Source organism: Neomonachus schauinslandi, chromosome 6 (assembly GCF_002201575.2).
Source record: "Neomonachus schauinslandi chromosome 6, ASM220157v2, whole genome shotgun sequence".
Classification (NCBI taxonomy): domain Eukaryota; kingdom Metazoa; phylum Chordata; class Mammalia; order Carnivora; family Phocidae; genus Neomonachus; species Neomonachus schauinslandi.
Window position 1 is genome coordinate 153,940,174 of NC_058408.1, and position 23,580 is coordinate 153,963,753.

The 23,580-nt window shown below is 61.1% G+C and overlaps 1 protein-coding gene across 1 annotated transcript in view; it reads left to right on the forward strand.

Annotated features, from left to right (window-relative positions):
- Window positions 1-23,580, forward strand: part of INPP5A (inositol polyphosphate-5-phosphatase A) — a 172,563-nt gene that overhangs the window by 118,194 nt on the left and 30,789 nt on the right. Inside the window, exons 8-10 of the mRNA XM_044916232.1 lie at window positions 5,989-6,041; window positions 7,602-7,721; window positions 18,336-18,420. Of these exons, the coding sequence (XP_044772167.1) occupies window positions 5,989-6,041; window positions 7,602-7,721; window positions 18,336-18,420 (258 nt within the window). The remainder of the gene's footprint in view (window positions 1-5,988; window positions 6,042-7,601; window positions 7,722-18,335; window positions 18,421-23,580) is intronic.

Here is a 23,580-nt window from a genome sequence, read left to right on the forward strand (position 1 = left end):
TGGGGCGCGCGGGTGTGTCTTCCCTGGGAAGGCTGGGCGGGCCCTCTGGCATCTCACAGGTAAAGCCTCGGGTGCTGCCAGCCAGAGGCACAGCCAAAAACCAGAGCCGAGGGTGCCCCCTTCCCGTGTCCGGGGGTGCCCGCACCACGGAGCTCAGAAGCTCGGGGACAGCAGGGGCTCCTTAACCACCCACCGCTCAGACAGTTAACCAGGACGTGCTGATCTATTTCCAGTGGGTTTTGGTGCCTTTTTGTGTGGTTTTATTATTTGAATGCAGTCATTACACTGCACAGATAATCTTAGATTCGGGTGTTCTAGTAAACACGCCCGCCAGCATTTTGGAGCCTGCTAATCCCGTCTGATTGACGCACTGACCCAGAGTTGCTCGCTGTGCCCTTCCGTCATCTGTGAAGTCATGATGGAGGGTGCGTCTGTGATTGAAGCATTGGGATGGTCTGTTTCACTCGCCCGTGAGGCCCACCTCCCTGCTGCGGCAGAGGTTGGCTCAGCGCAAGAAGCATTGCCCCACCGGGTCCCCCTGCATGAGGACTGCCCACTGTCCATGGAGACGCCCACCAGCGCTGGGAGCTGATTTTCAGCAAGGCCGCAAGCGCATTAACTTGTTTATGACCCAGGCCCGGGGTTAGGGAATTGTTGCGGACACCGTGAAGGATGGGTGCAGCTGCCTCATTGCTCGTCCCTGAGCCAAGGATGCAGTGTCGGGGGCCGGCCTCTGTCCTGGCTGCCCCAGCCCCCACTGTCCCCTGCTCCTCTTGACGTTGCAGCATGGCCAGAAAGCTCTGGAAGCAGTGGAGTGAATCCTGGCAGTGATTCCAGCCCTGAACATCCGTCCAGGGCTGCTGTCCCCTTGGAGACGCCGAGGGCCACAGAGTCAGCTTCAGAGCTGAGCGGGGCCACTGAGAGTGACCACGGGCCCTAGTGGGGACAGTGGGCTGGAGAGAGCAAGCTCTCCACAGCAGGGAGATCAAGCTCTAACAGGTGCTCAGGGAGGTTTGGGAGCAGGTACCCCTGCGTCTTCTCTGAGGGGTGTCCCATGGCACCCAGCGGCTGAGAAGCCCCCAGGCTCCTCTCAGCTGCCTCTCGTGCTCTGTTTCATCAGCCCGAGTGATTGTGCCAGAGACCCCGGGTCGCCTGGCTCCTCCGTCCTCAGCCCAGAGCACGTCCCAGCCCAGGAGGGCCCTCACCTGTGCCTGGTGGCCGGCTGGGGTGTGCCCCAGAGGGGTGGACACGAGGGGCCATGCACCTGGGAGAGGCAGGACTCTGGGGGGCCCATGGCGTGATGACACGAGGGCAGGGTGGGGGCACGTCTGAGGCCGCCCCCGGCAGTGCCGTCTTCTGGCAGCGTCCGGCCGCCCGAAGGCTGTCAACTGGCGCTTGCTGAAGAGCGAGTGGCTCACAGTGCCCAGCCTCCACGCGGAAGAGCTGAGCAGCTCTGCGTGCGCAGGGGGAGCTCCGTGCAGCGGGGGGCTTGGTGTCTGCTGCACGGCCCACACTCACTCCCCGAGGGCAGGACACGCGCCGATCACTCCGTTTGTGATGGATTTGTGTGTGGTGCTCACCTCCCAGGTCCCTCTTCCTCCCACCACGGGTTCTCTCATCCTCGTCCTCAGAGCCCAGGTCCCTGGAGGCCCCCGGAACCGGCCGGCCATGAGCTGTGATGCTCCCAGAGACCCTATGTGGCAGGTGCCACGTCCCTCTGGCACTAGAAGAAAGAGAGCAAAGCAGTGCCCCACGCAGGACGCCCCAGGAGGAGCCGGACGCCTGCTGAGCCCCCAAAGCTCTGTCCATCCCTGCAGGACAGCAGGCCTCCTTCTGAGGGGCTCCCTGCCCCCCGGCCCTCAGGCTGTCCTCTGGGCCCGGCATCTGCAAACTGGCTCCCTAGACCGCGGCACACGTGGGGCCCTGCGGCCTGGCCCCGGATCCCGACCCTTCCCTCTGCTGGCCCAGGCCGTGTGCGTGAGGAGGCTTGGGGTCGGCGTGGGGGGTCAGACGAAGTCTAGGGCTTCAGCTGTGGCGTCCCACGTCCTGCACACCCCCCAGAGGGCAGACGCCCCGAGGGGCCTCAGTGTCTGTGAGGTGGCTCCGAGGGGGTGGATGACAGCCAGCGGCCGCCTCCCCCCCATGGGAGGAGTGCAGGGCGTCCCAGGTGACCACGGTCCCGTCCACAGGCAAGGGAAAGGTTTTCTGGAAGGAAAGGTGGTTGTCACTGGGCAGATCCCGGTCTGTCTTCTGGAGAGCAGTGTGTTGCTGGGACTCGGGTGACCGCAGAGCGGCGACACCGGCCTTCCTGGGGCCGCCGTCCTTACTCCGTTTGACGTGATGTTGCCGCGTTAGAAGTTGTGTCTGGTCCGTGGGGTCTGTCAGCGTGTGGATGTGGCAGAAGTGAGCGTAGCTTAGTGAACAGAAGGAAAAACTTATTTAACAAAAATCCTGATGCTTCAAGCATCCCATTGGTAATGTTTTTCAGGTGTGCAGAGGTCTGTGCTCCCTGAGGCTGCGGCCGGGCAGGGCCCCAGGGTGCCACGCAGCAGAGCTGCAGGGCGCGTGCCCGCCTGGCGCCGGCCCTGCTCTTGGGCCTCTGAGCCAATCCTTTAGCTTTATTTGAACACATTTTGGGGAGGGAATTAGTCTAAGCCTGATTTCTCTTCTTTTATTACCCTCACTTAAGGATAATCTAAATGTAATTACCATGATGGAGGCATAATGCAATTCCAAATAATTACAGCTCACTGCATATAAAACTAACAAAACTTTCTCTGCTGATTTATGGGTGCTTTTGGCTCGGCATGAATTTCAAATGCTGCCTCTGGGAGCAGCACTCCAGATAATGTGAGACCATTTTTAAAAAGCAGATTTGTGTAGTCGATCGGGGCCGAGGCATTTTTTTCCTCTTGCCCGTAGTGAGAAATTGGTTGTTACCATAGATCACAGGGACTGCTCCAAGCTCTTATGAAAGATGGATTAATTTCACTAATGCTCCAAAGCGGGCCTTTCACGGGCAAGGCTGCGTGCGGATAACCTCCCCACAGCCTCCCTTTTCTCTGCGCTGATTTATGCCGTCCTTTAGTGGATGAACCGTCCTGCATTCACCATCCATCTGCTGGCTAAAGGAATCCTATTAACAGGGGGTCTGAGCAGGGACTTAATATTGCAAGGTGAGCGATGTGGCACAGCAACACCCCCCCCCCCCGTGCCCAGCGTGACGTGGTTTCATTCCCTGGCGACAGCCTCTCTGCAAGCAGGGCGTGCACCTGGCCACTGCTGTCCCTATGCGGTCACCCGCAGGGAGGTTTCGGAAGGTGCCTGGTGACCAGAAAGTTTCTGCACGTGCATGGGATGAAACAGATCAGTCGACATTCGAGGGAACCCCCAGCCTGTGACGGAGGCACTGGTTCCTATCTCCGTCCCTCCCGGGTGCAGGACCGCTGTGGATGTGTGCGTGCACGTGTGCATGTGTGTGCGTGTGCATACGTGTGCGTTTCCACTGGGATGTCATGCAGGGAAGCCTCACCGGGCAGGCACTTGCCCTTCTGATGATTGGGGTGTGTTCCTGGCCCTGCCCTGTCCCAGCGTGGCCCAGGTGAGCGTCCCTGGGTCAGGGCTCAGCCACAGTAGGGAAGGGACGGTCCCGACAAGGGGCTGAGGGAAATTCCAGTTCTGGTTCCTTCTGCAAGGAGCCGGTGGTCTCGGGCAGGTGACCGTGTTCAGCCCTGGTGCTGCACCCTGAATCTGGCGTGCTTGTCATGACCACCTGCCCAGCCCTCGGGTAGAAGGACGGGGGGCACACCAGGGGTGAGGAAGGCGGTTTCTGGAAGGACCCCCGGTGCAGCCCAGTGCCGCCCGAGGACATGCGATTCCCTGAGGAGCCCAGGCTCCCACATGTCAGGATGTCCCAGGCTCTAGCCCCACTTTTTCATCCTGGGAATTACTTGGAAATGCAGCCTAAACACATTTGTAATTATAATGATGAACTTAATTCAAAAGTAACATATTTTCTACAAACGTTTAGTTAAAATATTTGGGTGTAATAATGTTACATTGTTAAGCTTTTTTGAGGTTTATTTGCAATATAGTTAAAAATCTTAAATCTAGTTAGAATCCTAAAATTACAATTATTACAAATCTATGTTATATAAAAAAGTAACACATTAATTCATGCTTTATGTACGTATTCTATTAATAATCTTAAAGATGCCTCATTACTGCGGACAGTTTCAATGTCTAAAAAAAGATACACGCATGCACAGTTATTGAAGATACGTGTGCGGTGTCCGTATGCAGAGAGACCTTACTTAACACATAATTGACAATTGAGAACAATCATTAATTCTTGGTTAATTAAATTAGATTCACAGATGCCTTCCAATTCTAATGGACGTGAGATCCGAGGTGGTCGGGTCAAATTCAGCTTGGGTCTCGGCAGCATGGCTTGGCACTGGGGTGGGGCGTGGGGTCTCACGTCGAGCATCTGTCCCGGCCGTGCTGCGCTTGTGGAAGCAGGGCGGGCGCCCCCGTCCTCTCCTCGCACACGCACCCCGGGTCCTGTGGCTGCGTGGGGAGAGCAAAGACTGGTGCCGGCAGTGTCAGCGACTGTGCGTGAGACGAGGGAAAACCCAGGTCAGGGCCAGTGGGCGTTTGACTCAGCCTGGTGAGCTTGGTGGAGGCAGGGGCGGGTGCGTGATGGACACTTGGCAGCAGGAGGCTCCAGAGCTGCGGCGTTTGCACCTGGAGGTTGTGGTGACCTTGAAGACAGCACCCCCCCCCCCCCCCGAGCAGGGCGTCACCATAGGAACCAAGCCGGACACCTTGTGAAGCTGGTCAGGAGGGAAACAACAGGGGGACAGTGCCTGAGGGGGATGTGGGGTCAAGCAGGGGTTTTAGCCGCTGAATTATTCGCATTAGGTAAGTGTCTAGAGCCTCTGTGATTCTGGACTCCCCCAGGGAGCACTTTCTGTCAGCGCCCCACCCTGGATCCACATGGTTACCACGGGCACCGCGAGCCCAGGCCCCCAAGGACACGTGCGTCACCACGGCCATCCTCCCGTCCTCCCCCTCCGTCCCCCGAGCTGCTCCTGCCGGCACAGCGGAGGGACATGCCCCCGGGGCTCGGGGGGTACTGCACATGTCTGTCCAGCTTTCTGAAGTGTTTGAAAACTGGGGGTTCAGGGAGGTCTCCCCAGTGCCTCCTGGGGCTCGCGGGGCATGTGAGCAGGAGCCCCACTCCCACTGCCTGGGCTGTGAGCTGCCCCGTCCAGCGTGGCTACTGAAATGGAATAAATCCAGACACCACAGACCATCTGCCGTGCTCGATGGCCCTGCCGGGCATGGCTCGTGTGTGGGGCAGCGAGACACAGTGCAGCACCCCTTCCCCGCCGGCATGAGCACACGGGACAAGCCGGTCACCTGCACTGGATGAGGGACGTGTCAGCACGGCGGGTCTCTCCCCTGCTAGCGAAGCAGCCCTGGAAAGGGTGCGGGTGTGGCGTCCTGCCCCTCACGTCCCCTTCAACCAGCAAGAGGAGTGTGGGAAGCCAGGGACCCTCCTCCCAGCTTCTAGAACACAGGCTGTTCTTAGGGCAAGTGTAGCAGAAATAAAAAGCAGGTTTCTTTGGTCCAACACCCTTCCCTGCTGACAGGCTCTCGTCCGCCAGGGCCCAGCGTGTCCCTGCTAGTGGGCAGCTCCAGGCAGGGCCTTGGCAGGCGCGTGCAGGCCTCCTCTGCTCAGCCGGGGCGTCCTCACCCAGAAGGTAACGCTGACCGCGCCATTCCCTACCTTTTCCGTGTGCTGAGCGTGAGGCGCCCTGGCGAGCTTCGTGTGGGACGCTTACGAGGCGCACACTTGGGTTGTGAGCAGAAGGCCTTCGGCGGAAGGATGAGCGTTGCTCTTCCTGATTGAAAAAGCGTCTTGGGTGTCTGTCCCCTTCCTCTTTTAAGCTGGCTCATCTGCGCAACCTGTTTGTTTTTCAGTGCAAATGGTCGAGAAAAGGCTTCGTGCGGACAAGATGGTGCGTTGCAGACTGGTACGTTTATCGTGGCGACTGTCACCTTGCTTCGTAAACTTCGGAACGTTTTCCCTGGCTTTTGTGTGGTGTGGCCGCACGTCCAGTCACAAGCTGCCCACCAGTCTTCAGCCCGCTTTGTTTTCGGAGACTCCGTGTGACACCGTCCGGTTGCCTGGGGTCCCAGCTCAGGCACAACTCAGGCCCCACCGCCTCCTCCCATGGGCACAGGCGTCTGAGTGCCACCCAGGCAGCCCTCCGCAGGCCACGGTCAGTCGCATGGGCACCGAGCACAGGGCTGGCAGACCCTCCCCAAGTCGACCCTCGGGCCTGGCCTGCCTGTGGGCTGGCTCTCCGTCTGGGGCGGCCCTTGCTGCCTCAGTGGAATCTTCAGATTCTCGCACCTGCTCTCCTCCCCTGAGCTCCCTGGGACCACGGGTCTTAGGGTCCTAGAGCTGCGTGCGTCCCGTCAGTGGCCGTGGGAAGGCCTCTGTCAGCTGAGGGCACGTCCGGCCAGGGGTGGGGGCGCTGAGTGAGTGCCTGCCGGGTGTCCCATCCCGGGCAGGCCCTCAGCCGCCCCTGCGGTTGGCACAGTGCCCTCCCTGTGGCCTTCGGGCGGCTCTGCCCGGGGCAGGGGGGGAGGAGCTGCAGACTCTGCCAACAGAATCCGGCCAGTGCCCTTTGCCCGCGCTCATGCCTCGCTGGCCACCGCAGTGTGGGCGCCAGGGAGGGTCCTCGGGTCGCCGTGTGGCTGAGGGGATTTGCTTCCGTTGCCCTCCTGCCGCCCGGGAGATGCTTCCAATTTGGTCGCCTGGAGACAAGGCCTTCGGCGTGAGCTTGGCACACGCGTTTCACAGGGTCCTCGGCCTCGCGGTCCTGGCACTGTGACGACTGACCTTGTGAGGCGACACGTCTGCGGTGACGCCCAGGAGCTCTCCGTGGGGTGGGAGGGCTGCCGGCCGAATTCTGGCCTCACCGCGCGCATCCCTGCCGAGTGGATTCCCTGCCGCGGGGCCTCCCTGAGGGGCTGTGAGCTTGGGGGCTTCTCCCGAGTGGAAGGAACCGCCTCGTGCCCCTCCTCTGGTGTCACGGCCCCATGGGGAGCAGCCGATGGGCTCCGGGCGGCATCGGGCCACACCCCCAGCTGCCCGTGACGGGGTCCAGGCCCCGGAGTCTGCTGTCTCCTCCTGCTGCTTCGTGTCTTTCTCCTCCCTCCTCCCTCCTTCTCTCTCGTCCCCCCACCCCCTCCTCCGTCCCTCCCTCCCATTCTCCTCCTCCTTCCTCTTCCTTCCTCCTGGTTGAGGAGAGTGTCTGCAATCAGGTCACATCTCTCCTTTGGCAGGAAACAGCCCTTCTCAGTTGGTCGGACGTATTTAAGGGCTGACCCTGAGGTCACCTGTGTCCCCCTCTGACCAGGCAGGGGACGTGCTCTGGGTGGGCCTGCAGCAGCCGAGGAGGACAGGAGTGGGCGCAGGCGGCGCTGCCCACTGTGACCCTCGGGCCCTGGCCCCACATCGCCCCGGGGAGCTGCTGCCCCGCAACGCCAGCCCTCTGTCACCGTGTCTCCTTCTGTCCCTGCAGCGCCTTTGACTTGGTCAACATCCATCTTTTTCATGATGCTTCCAATTTGGTCGCCTGGGAGACAAGCCCTTCGGTGTACTCGGGGATCCGGCATAAGGCCCTGGGCTACGTGCTCGACAGGTGGGTGCTGCGCGTGCGGCCCCTCCCGCCCCACCTCCTCCAGGGTCGGGCACTCTCTCTCTTAAGCCACTCGTCCACGTCTGTTGTTTTCCTATTGGCCAAAACACAAAATTTGCAAATGTTGCCCCAAATCCCAGCCCTGGTCCCAAGGCTTGAGCAGCCTTTGCTGGACAGACCCGAAGGTCGGGGGGCCTGACTCCCTCCCATGTTGTGGGGAAGCCAGGTGAGCGTACGGAGACATCCGCTGAAGCGTCAGCATTTCAGCCAGGGGCTCGGAGAGGCCGGTGCGCGCGTTCCGCTGGCCACAGGCGAGCCTTCCCATGGTGCTGCTGGGCTCGGGGTGGCGGCACCTGGGAGCAGCCGTGGGTGCGTGAGCTCAGCTCTCCTGGCTCTGTCTCTCTGCAGCCCAGGGCCTGGGGGCGGGGGTCCCGGTGGTCTTGTGCCCCTCCTGCCCAGGCTCCAGCCAGCCTGTCCTCACTCCTCTGCTCCTTGAGCTCCCTCTTGGCTGGTGTTCAGGACCTCCTACCCTGGACCCCACGAGGCCTGCCACCCATCCATGACCACGCTGTGTGACCTTCCCCAGGGTCAGGGCTGGTGGGCATCTGGGAAAGAAAGGCAGCCCCTCATACCATGATTAACAACAGGGTATGTTTGGTCCTGGACCAGCATCAGCATCTCTCTTGGTTTGCAGATGAACCTTTGCTTAGTTGGAGCCTCGGCGCCCGAGTCCATGGGGCTGTCTGGTTCTGCCCGGTCCTCAGATCAAGCCTTCCCCTGCCAGCTTGCATGGCCTGAGGGACGTCAGCGACCCACTTGGCCCTGGGGGAGCTATCACTCCCGGATGGGGTCTCCCCGTTTCTGCCCAGGCAATCTCAAATTTTCCCCGGGGGCCCTGCCCCACCCCACCTCTGCCCCTGTGCCAAGGACTTAGACTCTGACCTTTGACCCTCCCGCCTGCACCCAGCACCGCTCCACCCTGCCCCGAGCTCAGCCCTGGCCCCGGCCTGCGTGGGGCCTCACCCACCCCATGCACGATCCTTCTGGATTGCTTACGGGGCTCAGTAGGGACGCGCTCTGGACAGGGAGTTGGCTTTCGTCCTTGTGCTGTCTGGTGTGGGACGGTGGCCACCGGTTCACCTCTAGGGCTCCCGCTGCCTCCTGCCAGGTCCACACGGAGGAACCGTGAGTGTGAGACGCGGCTTGGTTGCATCTGTTGCTCCTGCACACTGAGGGCTTTGGACCTCAGCCCAGAACAGGTTCTGGGTGGCTGCTCTTCAGGGGCCTCCCCTGGCCTCCCAGGCCCGGGCTGAATGGGGCTCAGAGGTGGGACTGGTGCCTGGGTACTGGAGGGCTGTAGAGGCCTGAGCCAGCCTGAGGTCTGGGCACGCTGGGTGGGTCCTGGTGCTGCATCCCAGCATGCCGGCCCGTGGCCACCCGTGGTGGGGCTCCCCCCATCCTGCTCTCAGCCACGCCCACTCTGGAGGGCCCCCAGCATGCAGGCCTCCTCAGCGCCACGTCAGTGCAGGTGGAAACCCTCAGGTGGGCGCTGGCCTGGCCGTCCAGCTGGAGGGGGCCAGGAAGGCAGGGACGTGCGAGGGAGGGCCCTTTGGGGAGGGCTCACCTCGAGGGGGCCGTGGGCTGGCTCCCCACACTGAGCTGCCTGGCTGGGGTGCTGTGGGCGGGCCAGCGAGCCCATGTCCCGGGAGCCAGGACCTGCTCCAAGCCGCAGCCTGTGTGGGTCTTGTGGCCTGACGGGTTCTGTGTGGGCTGCCCCCGCTCGCCGGGACCTCCCGTGGAGTCTGGGGCCAGGACACGGCCCTGAACAGTCTGGTCTCGGTGACTGTAGTCAGGCTGTCGGTGGGGTTTGCCGTTACAGCGTGTCATGGCCCCACTGTCGTTCCTCCACAGCCTTCGGGAAAGCAGCCTCTGGGTTTCGGGGCCCTCTTTTGCGACTTTGCATTCCCATGAATCGCTTCTGTGGGGAGCTCAGCCAGCCGCAGATCCGGACCTCCACCGTGCAGGGCTGGGCCGCCCAGCACAAAGGGCAGCTCTGTAGGAGCGGTGAATAACGGGCTGTCCTTTCATCGGGGCGGCTAACCTTTTGGCAGCCACCAGCAGACTGCATTCTGCTCTGCCGATTGGGAGGACAATGCCACGCTGGCCCTTTGAATGGACGCTGCCACCAACAGTGCCCCATTCACAGCGTTGGGAACCTCGGGGAGCATTGTCCGCCGTGCTCTGTGGGGACGCAGGGAGACAGCAAGGAGGCTCCTGAGAGGGGAGCCTGCCCGGTCCCAGCTTCATCTCCCCGTGGCGTCAGACCCCAGCAGCCTGGCGTCCCCGTCCCCCGGCACTGGAGGCCGGAAGCCCAGGTTAAAACCCAGAGGCCCCCAGTGCTACATGGGCAACTTTTCTGTAAACCTAAGATTGTTCCAGAATAAAAACTTAGTTTGCAGAAACCCGAGAGACAAACTCTGCAGTGTGCAAACTCTTCACAAGTGTTTGACCCCCCAGCAGTGTGGACTGTGAGTGCCACGGCGTGCCTCGTGCAGGATGTGGCCTGTGTGGACGCTAACCCCAGCCTGGGCTCACCTGGGAAGGACTCCTGTCTGAGACGTCGGACGATGAGATCCTCAGTGTCAATAAAGTGCAGCCCGCGGGCCCTCTGGGTTTTATTACAAATAATAATCTTAATGTTTTTTGTGCAGTTCATGAATATTTTGCTTTTCATCCGTGATTAACAAAGAGTGTCAGGCTGGGAGGCTGGGGGGCAGGTGGTGCGGGGGCCTCTGCGTGCACCTGGGGACCTGTCCTCCCGCGGGAGCGCTTGCACCTCTGTGGTGCACAGTTGAGCCCCTGGGGTGCGTTCTGCGGATTAAACGAGCAGAGGCCGTGGAGCACCGTCCTTCCTGAGCCGCCAGCGCCAGAGCTTCCTGACGGCTTCCCAAGCTTTCCGCCGTGAAATGAGATTTTTTTCCACAAGTGACAGGGCTCTTCTGTCTCCCCTTTGAAACGTGGCCTGGCCTAGTTCAACAGAACATTCTACATTACAACTGTGAAATCCTGGCATGAAGCGCCCCGTTGTCCCCTCATTATTTTCTCAGAAATACAGTCCATTGTCCTGGCGCTCAAGTTAATTTGATCAACATTGGGACGTTTAACTTTTATGTCCGGGCAAAAGAGCTGTTTCATGCTCATTTTGGGCATTCACAGGAAATGATTGCCAGAAAAATAATGTTGCTCAGAACAATCGGGAGCAATTAGTTTCCCAGGGAGAGGCGATGTGACGCGCCCCGCCGCACCGCTCCGCTCTGTGGCCTCCCGGGCGGCCATCAGTCAGCTGTCAACTGCTCAAAGACCCTCCAACCTAAACGTTTCTCTTCAGCCCGTTCCCAGAACTCGCCTGGCTGTTCAGCGGGCGGAAGAAAAGCTGCTGCGTCTCCGGGCAAAGGCGAGCACAGCGCTGAAGGCCGGGGTCATTCAGGACACTCCCTCGGCATGGCCAGCCGCAGAGCTGCTTCTTGCCACCGTGTTTCCTGCTCCGAGTGCCCGCGGGCAGCAGGACGTACACATGTCCCCTCGGGCATCCGTCCGCCCGGAGGCTGAGGTCGCCGTTGTCGTGTGTGCTGATGTGGTGTGGGGTCCGGGGCCGCACAGGCCGGCGCCCTCGACCCTGCTCGGCCTGCGGGCTCTGGGCCCCCCCGTGTTCCCAGCGCCAGGTAGGAGCGCGCCCAGTGAGGATGCGTGGAGTCCAGCTGCAGTCCCAACAAATGAGCTCGTTATTCCGTGAGTCTCAGATGACGGACCCCGTCTGTGATGCAGTCTCCACTTTATTTCATTGAAAACCAGGTGAAGCATCCAGAAAGTGTAGATGACTGTGATGACGGGTGTGCCCTGTGGTCGGCTCGGTCACGTCCGTGTGTCCGTGGTCGTCTCCTGTGTCCTTCTGTTAGGAAATGAAACAGTGCGCTCGAGCCCGCTCTCCTTTCCCTACGCTCAGGCAGCTGTTGCCGCCCCCGGCCGTATGTCCTGTCTACGCCACGGGCAGGTCTCTGTCTGCAGCGCGCACGTGGGAGCGTCCGCAGGCACCGGCTGATGTTCCCAGGCGTCGCTGCGGGGCCTCCTGCCAGGTGCCTCCGTCCACAGCTTCAGCGTCGGCGTCGGCACGCCGTGTCTTGACCAGCTTTGTGCTCGACCACTGCTTGGTTGGTGTTTGGCTTGTTCTTGTGTTTCGCCAACCGGACAGTGTCACGAGCTGTGGTCCGGCCACTCTGCACTCCGACCAGGCAGCCCACCGGCCGGTCACCGTCTGCACGAGGCGGAGGGCACCGCACCCTTCGGACCCCATCTCACCTCCATCGCTCCCAGTGGTGGGACTGGCCCGTGGCCCACCGCACGGGGGTCGGGGCCTCGACCTGAGAATCTGGGGACAGACACTCTTGGCACAGCAGGGCCTCACGGCCTCGTGCCAACAGCTGGCTCAGGCCTCCAGCTGTGAGGACAAGAGGCAAATTTCGGAAACGTGGCAAGAGTTTACGGGGGAGATTGTGGGAAACCGCGGACTTTGTGATTCCAGTGTCACCAACTAGAGCTTTGCCCAGCCCCGTGCCACCACGTTGTGCTGTGGCCACTCCGGTGGACCCCGCGCCTGTGGCTGAGGGTTCATGTGCCCCCTGGGGCTCCCCAGCACCAGCAGCAAGCTGCCCTCGAGCCAGGGACGCGCCGAGGTCCCAGCACACACTTCCCTCAGTCCGAGGGGTGCTTTCCACGGCTGCCACGGCAGCCCAGTGCCGCCCCACGGAGCTCCCGCCTCGGGCCCCTCAGGTGTCACACCCTCCGTGCACTGGGCCTGCGAGATGCCCTGGGGAGCGCTTACAGCGGGCCGGTCGGCGGGCTGTCGCTGAGGCCCCTCAGGCGGCTTGTGGGGACGTTGCCCGACGCCAAAGGGACAGTCAGGTGTCTGCGCCCGCCCGACGCTGGCCCCGGCCCTTCGGACAGATTGCTCCCTGTGTGCTTTCCCTGTCTCCGCCTCCGCCACGTTGTGCACAGACCACCCTCCCTGGGCTCCCTGGTCCTGGCAGGAGTCCCGCCCAGGTGACTGTCCTCGCGGGGGCTGCCAGCCCCACACGCGCCCCACGCGCCCTGGGGCAGAGTGAAAAGTGAGGTCATGGAAGAGCCTCCGTCTGCTGCTCGGGAGGGGAAGAGATGGTCTCAGTGCAGCGTGGATGTGGGGCCGAAACCGCAGGTGCTCTGCCTGTTGTCCGTGGTCTCATCTGCTGGTGGTGTTGCGATGCAGCTGCGTGAGCAGAGGCCGGTGTCCCTGCCAGCTCCAAGGAACGGGAGCCGACGCCGGTCACCTCGCACTCGTGCGTGAATCCGCCTGGGCCGTGATTCAGAGGAAGGCGAAGGGAAGGGAGCGATCCTGGGGTGGTGGACCTGCCGGAGCGCTCTGACGGCGTCCCGCCTGCTCTCCGCACATCAGGTTCTCGGGGCAACACGCAGTCTGCGCACCCTTGGCGCTTCCTGTGCCACGTGGGCCGAGGTCACCAGCCAGGAACGCTGTGGTGTCCGACAGTTGAAGTCACGACTCCCTTCAGGGAACAACGTCTCCATCCTGGGAGGGTGGGCGTCACTTGTCCTTGAGACATGAGTGCGCGGCCCCTTCCTGCGCATGTGTCCGCGTGGCCTGTCACATAATGAAATCGCCTGTCAAAACAGAACGAGACTCTGTTTCCAAGGCCTAAAAAATTGATTTTTATGGCTTTTCTTGTAATTCTGTTTTTGAATTAGGCACATGATATTGATGTGGGCCTACGTTTTAATCATAATAGCGTCTGACAAGGTAATTAATTTTAAAACAACTTTTTTCTCTTGGTCCAAATGGCACTGTATTGAAATTAAAAGTGAGTGCCGTGAGGGCCGCGGGCCTGGCACTCAGGTGATTGCTGCGGCCGTGACAGCCCGTCCATCTTGCGCCACCACGCGACCTTTGGAGATGGTGGTTATTGATGAGCGCGGGCCATTACATCAAAAGGAGCTGGGCATGGAAATGTGATATAGTTTAGGTTTTTAATGATGGTATTACAAGAATCCAGCCCTGCTGACAGAATCCCTATCGTCAGCGCGGCTCCCCCGGGGGCAGGACCGGCGTGGCCAGGGCGTCCTGTGTGCCGTGGGGGCGGGAAAGGCCCCGCCATCCAGGAGGGCCTTAGGAAGCGAGCGTTTCCTCTCATAGATGCCCTGGAGCTTTTCGGAGTTTGTTCAGGCAGATATTAAATCGGAAGTTTGTTGGGTTTTGAGGAAGGGACTTACCTCCCGGTGCGCTCTGCCATTTGATGAGCCGACGGTTGTTTGCTTCCACGGTCCATTCCCAGGGCACCAGCTGCCTGCATCCCTCTGCAGCCATCCGTCCCCTCAGGCCGGGACCGTTGTCGGCTCAGCCCATGCCTTGAGCCCCATGAGGACCTGGGCGGCCCGCGTCTAGCGCCCGCCCCCCCCGGAGGCCCTGTGCGCGTGAGCCCGGGGTCTCTGCTGTCCCGCGACGCTCTTCTCCCACACGCTGCACCCCCAGGCTCGGATCTGACTTCCTTCGTTCCTGTCGTCTCGTCTGTCTGTGGGCAGTTGTTGCTCCCGCCACGGCCTCCACACGTCCTGGACCCAGAACGGCCTGATGACTCCAGTGGCTTCACACGCCTTCTGAACGTTCGTTGATCCCAGAACACGGGAAGTGCTTGCCTTGCCCCAGCGCGGGGCCTGACGGTGGTTTCCAGCACCTCGTACAGAGCAGATTGCGCTCCTTTGGGCAGAGACTTAACGTGACGGTATCGGCTCACAGACAGCTAGGGGCCCACGGGCATGTGGGGACTGTCTTCCCTGCTCTGATTAGTCTCCTAAGGCTGCGGGGACAGGGGAAGAATCCTTGGTAAGAAATGGACTCTGCACACACGTGACGCGTGTGCACACGCCCCACACGTGTGCAGCATCTACACGTACAGAACACATCTGTACACCACGTACACAGCACACACATGGATCTCCGCGTCACGTTTCTGCGGTCACACAGTTTCCCTCAAGCTCCAGGCTTGCAGTCCCCCAGGAGCAAATGTGCCGAGAGAGCGGGGTCGTGAGTCTGACCGCGGTCGCGTTCTCCGGAGCCCCCTCAAGGAGGGCGCGTGTTCTGTGCTTTTTAGCAGACAGAAGCTGACGAATCATTAAAACGTGTAGATGCTCTGACCCTTGGCGGGAGCAGGACCACACTCCTCCCTTCAGCAAGAGCAAGCCGGAATGTGCTTTGGTTTAGTTTTTCTCAAAAATACAAAAGTTTTTAAAAAAGAAAGAAATGCGTTTGCGAGGCGTGAGGTCATGCATGCTGGCTGGGACGGGGCCAGGGTGCGTGGCCCCCGGGGCCCCAGGCGCGGTGCTGACGTTCTGCTCGCCACGTGCTCGCCCACTCCCAGCGACCAGCCAGCGCCCAGTGTGAGCAGCAGAAGAGCGTTTGGAAACCGTCCTGTGAACAGCATTCCTTCTGACCCCAGAGACCCCTTGACCTTGACGGCGCCCACCCGGCCTTTGTATCTGCAGGCCTTGGCGGAACGATGCCCAACGAGCCAGCCTGGCCTCTGGTGAGGGAGCCTCACCGGGAGTGGGCTGCCTGGGGAGAAGCAGGTGAGGGGCGGCGTGGGGGTAACAGTGGGGCCCTGAGACCGGAGGCTCAGGTCCATTCTGGCGGGATCACGGAGCCGGGCACAGAGAGCAGCCACCTCCCGGTACCACACGCAGAATTGCATTTTGCTGAGGGAACCCTGTGCCTCCTTGGGGCACCCGCCTCATGCGGGAATTCCTGGGGACAGTGCCCTCGGGGCAACAGGCATCTCTGTGTGACCTCAGAAAACAGAAATCAGTCCTCGTAATAAGCTGTGAACGGTGCTGGTTCGGGTTTTTAAAAACAATGTGATTGAACCCCAACAATTGTATTCTGTCCGCGTGTACCTGGCCCCAGGAGGGCCTGCCCGCGGCAGCACCAGGACCGTGTGAGGGGCCCTTAGTTCTCGGGGCTGGGACAGCCTTCTTTCCTGTTGGGTCTGCTGTGCACCTGACCTGCCCCCCACCCCCGTCCGCGAGGCTGGGGACCGGGAAGCCCGTGTTGCAGGTGTCCTGATGTGGGGACGCCCTGAGACCTTTCTAGGCGCCCTACACACGTTCTCTAAGGAGTTTTCTTTTCTGAAGACGTTTAACAGCAGAAGAAGCTTTAGTCTCTCCAGGACAGGAGAGGTGGCGGGCTTCTTGCCGACAGGAGTCCCGTGCGGGGCCGAGGGAGGGAAGGAGGGGCGGCGGCAGCGGTCCTGGGCACGCTGGTGAGCGCGTGGGCTGGGTCAGCAGGCGCCCCACCAGCACCCCTGACACTTCTATTCCTGAGCGGTATTTCCTCGATAGAAAAGTTTAATTTATAACAAGTAAAGGAAACTGCCGGTCGTCTGCACTAATCCGTTAAATATGTCCTTCGTTCTCAAATTCATGTATAAGTTGAAAGTTATTCCAGTTAAGAAGGAAAACAGGATGTTTTGTGGAATGTAACTAGATGATACAGTGATTAGAATGGGAGAGAAATATGAAAATAGCCGGTATGTTTTTGAAGGAACTGTCCGCAGGAAGGGCGTCCCTGTGGAAAGATTTACTGCTTACAGGTATGCGGGTCGGTGACGGTGTGCAGAGAAGGACGCAGGGCCTCAGAAAGGCCCACATGATTTGGGGAATTTCATGCTCCACGAACTGACTGGGAAGAGGATTGAATGTTTAACAAATGGAGCTTTCAATCGACCGCCGGGAAAATCGATACCCTGAGTTCCTGACGTCACACTGTGATTCCAGTTGGATTGGAGGCTGACGTGAGGATGGAAGAAGGAGAGCCATCCTCGGCCCGGGGCTGGGCAGGCCTTCGGGGACGACGCACCCGCCCGCACAAGGGTAAAAGCTCACTCACAGCAGAAGGCCCCGTGAACAGCCTGGAGACACCAGCCACGGACCAGACGGTGGATTCTCACCGGTTCCTAGGGAGGCTCCTGGGATTCAAGAAGAAAGCAGCAAGAAACTGAAAAGAAAACAGGCAGGAAATAAGTCGGAACAGAAAATGCAGTTCAGCAAGTACCTGACCAGGCGGGCGGCCACGTGTGGCCTCGTGTGGCCTCGTGTTGAGGGCAGGGAGGACGCGGAGGGGTGCAGATTCAAGCAGAAATGCAGCTTGTTTCCGTGGATGGGACGGGTTGACAGAGTGTTGACAGGCGCCGTTAGGCATTTGCGAGCTACCGGGACGCCAGGACCCCACGTGCCTCCCGGACCCCCCACCCCTCACTGCCAGGAGGGCAGCAGCCACGCCGGCAGAGACCCCTCCTGTGACCCAGGAGAACATTGCAGAGCCAGGCAGGGTGGCACGTGGTCCTTGCTTGGTCCTTTCTTCTGTTTCTCAAGCTAATGAATCAAATGAGGAGACCAAGTCAGTGGTAAGCAGTGCCCGAGGCAGGGGGACATGGTGCCCGAGGCAGGGGGACACGGCGCCCGAGGCAGGGGGACACGGTGCCCAAGCACGACGTCCAGGCTGGCCCAGGCACTGCTTGCACAGAGAGGCATTACCAGGTGGATTGGAGATGCACCAGGTTTCTTGGTAACCAATGGAAGTTTCCAAGTTAACCTGGTTAAGACTTTGCCCCTGGCCTCTGCCTGCCTGACAGTTTGGGATGCGCCCTCTGCCCCGTGCCCTGCAGCCTCGCAGCTCTGTCCCAGCAAGTGTGTGAGCGGAGCCATGGCCGGGCAGTGACGTGGAAGCCTTGCTCCCTGACCGTCCCTTCCTCTGCACCGAGTACACGTTCTGCTCCGCGGGTTGTCTAGTTAGCGGTGGTCCGCATTCTGCTCTCCAGTCGGAAGAACCCGGCACTTTGCTTTGCCTCCAGAAGCGAACAGTGGTCATTAATCGCGCTGCTGCCACGTTGGGGCGGGTGGAGGGAGCGGTCTTCCTGCCTTCCCACGAGGGAAGAGGGGTCTGTGAGGCGGCTGCTGGCTGACCCGGAGGCTGTCACTCTTGCCGTGTGTGCGTGTCTCGGTGGAAAAATGGAAGAGGGATTGTGGCCAATTTAAAATAGGTGGAAAAGATGTTTCCAAGCAGGCAGTGCCTCAGCTAAAAAAAAAAAAAGATGCAGTTGCTGTGCTTTTATGCCTTTGAAACATGGAAATGGGGCCGATACATAAACACTTGCAGAGCAAGCTCAAGGGTACGTCCTGCCTGGGAGGAGTCGTGGAGGCGCCCGGCGGAGGCCCCGGCCAGCGGTCCTTCCCCGGTGTCCCGACCCTGTGCCCCCGCGAGAGCCCCCTACCCGGCCCTCGTTCTTCCCACGTGCAGGCTGGACCTCCCACCAGATGCAGTTTCCACGCTGCGCTGGCCCACTTGTGAGGACACCCTGGTGGCACGCACGTGTCAGCGTGGAGAGAGCTGCACGTGTCTGGTGGGCATGCGGCGTGGTCACTGTGCTGCTCAGGAGTGCGTGGAAGGCCCGTGCGAGGGGCGCGAGGTGGAAGGGAGGCTGAGTGGCATGCCAGTAACGTTGTCCCCTTCTCTCCTCCCAGAATCATCGACCAGCGATTCGAGAACGTGTCCTACTTTGTGTTTGGCGATTTCAACTTCCGGCTGGACTCCAAGTCCGTGGTGGAGGTAGGCACCGCTCCCAGCCTCGTCGGGAGCCCGCAGTCGGGGTTTTAACCAAAGCTGCAGAGGCAGGGTCTGCTCCTCCCGGGCAAGTTCAGCCCTGCCCTTCTCACTGCTTGTATTTAAGGCAAATATTCCCACTAAGGAGGTTTTACTGTCGAAAGGGGGGGCCGTTACTGGAAATAGAAATGGACAGAGTCCCGCAGACCTCTGCGGCTGCTCAAGTGGTCTTTGCCCACGCGGGGACGCCATGTCCTGCTGGGAAGATTCCGCCGTTGAAAAGCGGACAAGCCAGTGGGGAGACGTGGCTGGAGGGGCTGCTCCGTCAGCTTCCTCACTGGGAGTGCTGGAAACCCGTCTTTCACTGAAAAATTCGTGGATGTCGCTCGATGCCCGGGGGCTTGGAGGCCATGTGTCTCCTGGGTGCGCCCGCGGGGCCCCTGGCGGGATGCCCCGCTAGGAACAGGTGCAGATGGAAAGCCTCGGCCCTGCCCCGTCCCAGCCATGTGACCTGAGAGCGTCACCGCCGCGGCTGGGAAGGGAGGCCTGTGGCTCCGGCTCAGGGCCGAGGCTCCAGGGTGCACTCCTGCAGCGGTGACCATGGTCCCAAAGCCAGCTGCAGCAAAGGGGAGCCCAGCCCAGCCCCCGCCACCACGCCTGCACGGACAGGCCGGCGGCCCACGCCAGGTGCACGGCGCACCCCGGTGGAGACCTGGGGGCCATCCAAGCCATCACCTTCCCGTCAGCGTCCATCGTCCATCTTCTGCAGAAGCGGTTCCTTACAGTCAGCCGGGGTGGCTACCCGTCATTCCAGAGCTCCCAGATTCTGGGAGGAGAGAAGGGGACAACGTTACTTCCACGCTGACAGACAGGAGTAATGTACGGAAATTCTCTTCTTCCATCACGTAACGATCCGATGGCACCCCACTGCGCGGGCTCACGGGGCATATGGGTGGTCGCGCACCACGTGCCGGGAGAGCGTGGGGCACCCCGCGACAAGCGTTTCGGGCGGACAAGTGAACCCCGCCAGGACTTTGAAATCCTTCGCTTGGTTCTGCTAGTTTTCCTCTCCTCACTTGGAGGGTGGAGGGTGAATCCATCAGATCTCAGGCCCTCCAGCGAGCCCAGGAGCTCGTCGGTCTTGTTGAAATGCTGTTCTTAGGATAGGATTCAGATTTTCAGAAGTGGAATAGCACACATACGCCTGCTCCTCCTTGACCCCACGGGGCCCTGTGCTGGGGCCCCAGCCTCGTCCTCTGGCAGTCGGCTGGCCCACCTCCAGCCAAGGGGACGCGGGGATGCAGGGAGGTCAGGCTGCGTGCACTTGCGGAGCTCAGATGGTGAGAAGCTCCATTCCCGCATCATCGTCTGCCCCTTCCCACCTGTGTGTGATGTCAGGTGCCAAGTACGGTTTTAAGTACCGGGAAGAGCTGTGCATTTCTGTGGTCCCTCCTTTGAGGAGGTCAGTTAATAAACACATTACCGCTACGTTCTAGCTTAAACATTTCTACGCATCCATCCAGGTCCTGCCGACTGCTCTGCTAGGAGACCCCATGGTGGTGGTGCTGGGGAGGCACGGGGGCCCAGGGCGCGTAGTGGGGAGACGGAGGGCTCCCAGTGTAGACAGGGAGGGTGTGGGAGGTCACAGAAGGCAGCACCAGCGGAAATGCTTCTCAGCAGCTCGTCGTCATCAAGTGGCCTCTCCTGGCCCCGTCCTCGCTGTCCCCTTGCCTTGGGGCCCATCCGAAATCCAGCCTGGCTTCATCTCAAGGTCTTCAACTAATTACATCTACAAAGACACTACTTCAGAATAAGGTCCCGTTCTGAGGTCTGGGTGGACACAAATTTTGGGGGGGACTTTTCAACCCGTGACAGCCCATAACACCAGAACGACACGTCTCCCCTGCACTTAAGACTGAACGCTAAACAGTAAACACGCTTCTTGGCAAACGTTCACCTGAAGATGAGTTCAACTGAAAAAGAACAAATTTCTTTCACTGGTGACTAATTTCAGTGGCGCCAGTTAAGCTGTCTTTAGTTACCGAATTTTAAAATACCGCGTAAGCACCTCTTTTGGAAACTCAGAATCTGCTAATGGCTTGGCTTTGCCTTTTAAAAGGGTTTTAACTGTAAAAACGAGAAATTTTGCGGGAACCCTGAGAGTCGGAGTCAGCCTGAGCTACCCATGGTCGGGCCCTCAAGAAGATGGTTGAGGAGAGGTGTTCAGGAAGCCCAGGTGCCCTGAGTCCGGCCCTGGCGAATGCAGATTCAGGGCCCGCCACCCTCAGGGCCAGGCCCTCAACCAGGCCTCTGACCCACTTCACTTTGCTTTTAATTGTCTTCCAAATTAAGTGTCTACTGAGCCCGTGACGGGACCGTCAGGCACGGCTTCCTGTCGGGACAGTGTCACGGGAACTTGTTAGAAACGCTCGTCCTCGGGGGCCCTGTGTGGAGACGCTCATTACGTGGAGCCTCGCGCATCTCGGCGTCCCCTGGGGCGCCCCGGCCGCGCTGGCTCGGGGGACGGGCCCTGCAGGTGCACGCGCGGGACGCCTGCCGAGCTGCTCACCTCTGAGCTGGACCGTGCCAGGGGCAGCCCTATGACGGTCGCGATGTCTCCGGAGACCCCGTGGGAGGCTGCCCGGTGTTACTAGATGGAAGGCCACAGGTCCCGGGGGTCATCAGGCTCTGCTGCACCACGGCCTGCGGTTGGTTTTCGGCAGGCTGCGTGGGTGGTTCTGCTTCACAGACGCCATGGGTGGGTTGGAGACCAATTCTGGTTGCCGCTTTCCAGCCGGCTGCTCCAAGCCAGTGTCTCTGCCTCAGTGGTCCCACGGGTGTTTCCCGCATGCCTGCCGTGTGCCCTGGGGTGAACGCAGGGCACGGCCCCCGTGGTGATGGCCTGGGTGCCAGGAGAGCCGTGAGGGCCGGGTCTGCCTAGCAGGTGGGACACTTGAGTCTGCTCTTCCTGATGGGCCTTTCCGTCCATTCCCTGCCCCCCGGGAGTCAAAAGAGCGACCTGAGAGCAGCGTCCTCCAGATCGTCTGCTTCCCGGGACCCTATGCTCAGAAGCCCCTGCCTTTTGCAGGAGAGCCCTGTTTCGGATGCAGCCATGTCTGTGGACCTTAGTATCAGCCAGAGGCCAGCAGGGCATGATTTGGGCTGGGGTCTCCTGTGGGCAAGGCCTGGCTGGGAGCCGTGGGGTCCTGTCTGGTTCTCAAGGGTAGTCTGGGGGCGTCCGTGAGATTGGCAGTGTGGACAGGGCAGATGGGCACTGGGGTGTGGGCAGCCAGGAGGAGGAGGCCCCGATGAGCACAGGCTGTCCTCTGTGCATCCGCCACCAGAGGCCCAGAGTGCTCTCTGCCCCTCCGTGGTGCTGAGGAGGTGAGTGGGGCCCCCAACCTCTCCTTCCAAACCACAGCACGGCCCAGGAAAGACACAGGTCAGAAGGAGGCAGTGGGGCTTGACCCACACTGCCCACCACTGGCCTGGGCCTGGCACTGTCCCTCTTTCTCTCCACCTGGGTGGACAGGCAGACCGCCCTCAGCAGTGACCCCTTTTGGAACAGCTGCTTGTGGACACCCACATTCAGTGCTTGCAGACCAGGTCCTGGGGGTGGGGGGAGAAGGCCGTGCCGACCTCGACCCTTGGTTCTGGAGGAGGAGCCCACATGTGGTTTTCGGATTGCCTGAGGTCAGCGTGGCTGGTGACCAGGGATGCCCTGGACGGTGCTGCGGCTGCGTGTGGTAAGAAGGCCTAAGGAGGGGGATGGGAACGCGCCTCCTGCCTGACGGGGACTTGTGCAAACGCGCACAGTTGCTTCGTCTGCCCGGCGGGTCTCTTCCCTTGGAGTGCTCCCATGAGAAGCTGCTGCCTGACTCGGCTTTGGGTTTGGTTGCTGATGCCCCAGCTGGAGCGCAAGGTCAGCCTCCCCGGACCTGGGGTGGCGAGCACACTGGCGGGAGTCATCAGAGGTTAACTCAATCTGCCTCCGAAACAATGAGGGGCCAGTGAGCGGCTTGCGGCTGCGGCCACTGTGAGGGACAGGCTGTGATTGTCCGTCCGGCGGCCAGGGGGGCGGGCGCCTCCTGGGTGGGGGTCAGTCAGGCCCGAGCAGGACGGGGAGACCTTGTCGCGGCTTGCGGGGAGGGGGCAGGGTCCGCTGATGCAGAGGGAGAGGACCCCGGCCCCCGGGAACTGGCGGCTTCCTGTTTCGGACGCACACAGATGCCCGCGAGCTTGCAGAGCAGAACTGAGAAGACCGTTCTGGGAGCAAACTTGGCGCCGCCGCCGGAGCTGTAATTAAAGCACACATTAGACACGGTCGTCACGTGCCGACCAATGGGCCACGCGGCACGAAGCGGGTTATTAACGCGGCCTCCGGCTCGGCCCTGCGGGCGGGACCGCTTGGAGGGTATGTTTTATGCCTTGTGCGGTGGCAGCTGGGGCGCTCAGCTGGCCGCAGTGACAAAGGGCGACAGCGGTACCAGGCGCTCCCGTCTCTGCCCGGCCGCGCCCACCTGCTGCCCTTCATCCCTGACAGCGATGCTGACGCGTGTGCTTCTGGAGGCTGGCGGCCGTCTCAAAACCAGTTGTCAGGGCGTGACGCGGGCGCGTGCTCTCAGGTGCCAGGTGGGCCTGTCGGAACCCGGGTCCTGTGAGGCCCGTCCGGGAGGGGCGCCCCCAGCGCTGACGGCGCCGGCCTTGGAAGGGGCCAGAAGGACCCACAGCCAGCCCGCTGCGTCCCGAAACCGCCGAAGACCCCAGCCAGCAGCAGGGGTGCAGCCAGCCCCCCAGTGGCCAGAGCCCCGTCCCCAGACTGCAGACTTCGCTGCCGCCAGCCTCCTTCCCTCAGGTGCTCCCACGTCCTGGGGAAGGCGCTCCCACTCGGCCTGGAGGGGGCATCGCCCTGTCACGGCCTGTGCCAGCCGTCTGGAGGCCCTCCAAGATCCGGCAGCCAGGAAGGTCGCCGTGCCGACACTGAGTGCAGGAGGAAGTGCTGGTGGGCATCCGGTCTCCAGCTAGCTTGTCGCACCAAGCCCAGCCACGCCCCAGACCCTGCCACTGACAAGGTGCACACAGGCCCCCGTCAGCCCCCGTCAGCCCCCGTCAGCCCCCCGCAGTCCCCCCCCCCCCCCCCCCCCCCCCCCCCCCCCCCCCCCCCCC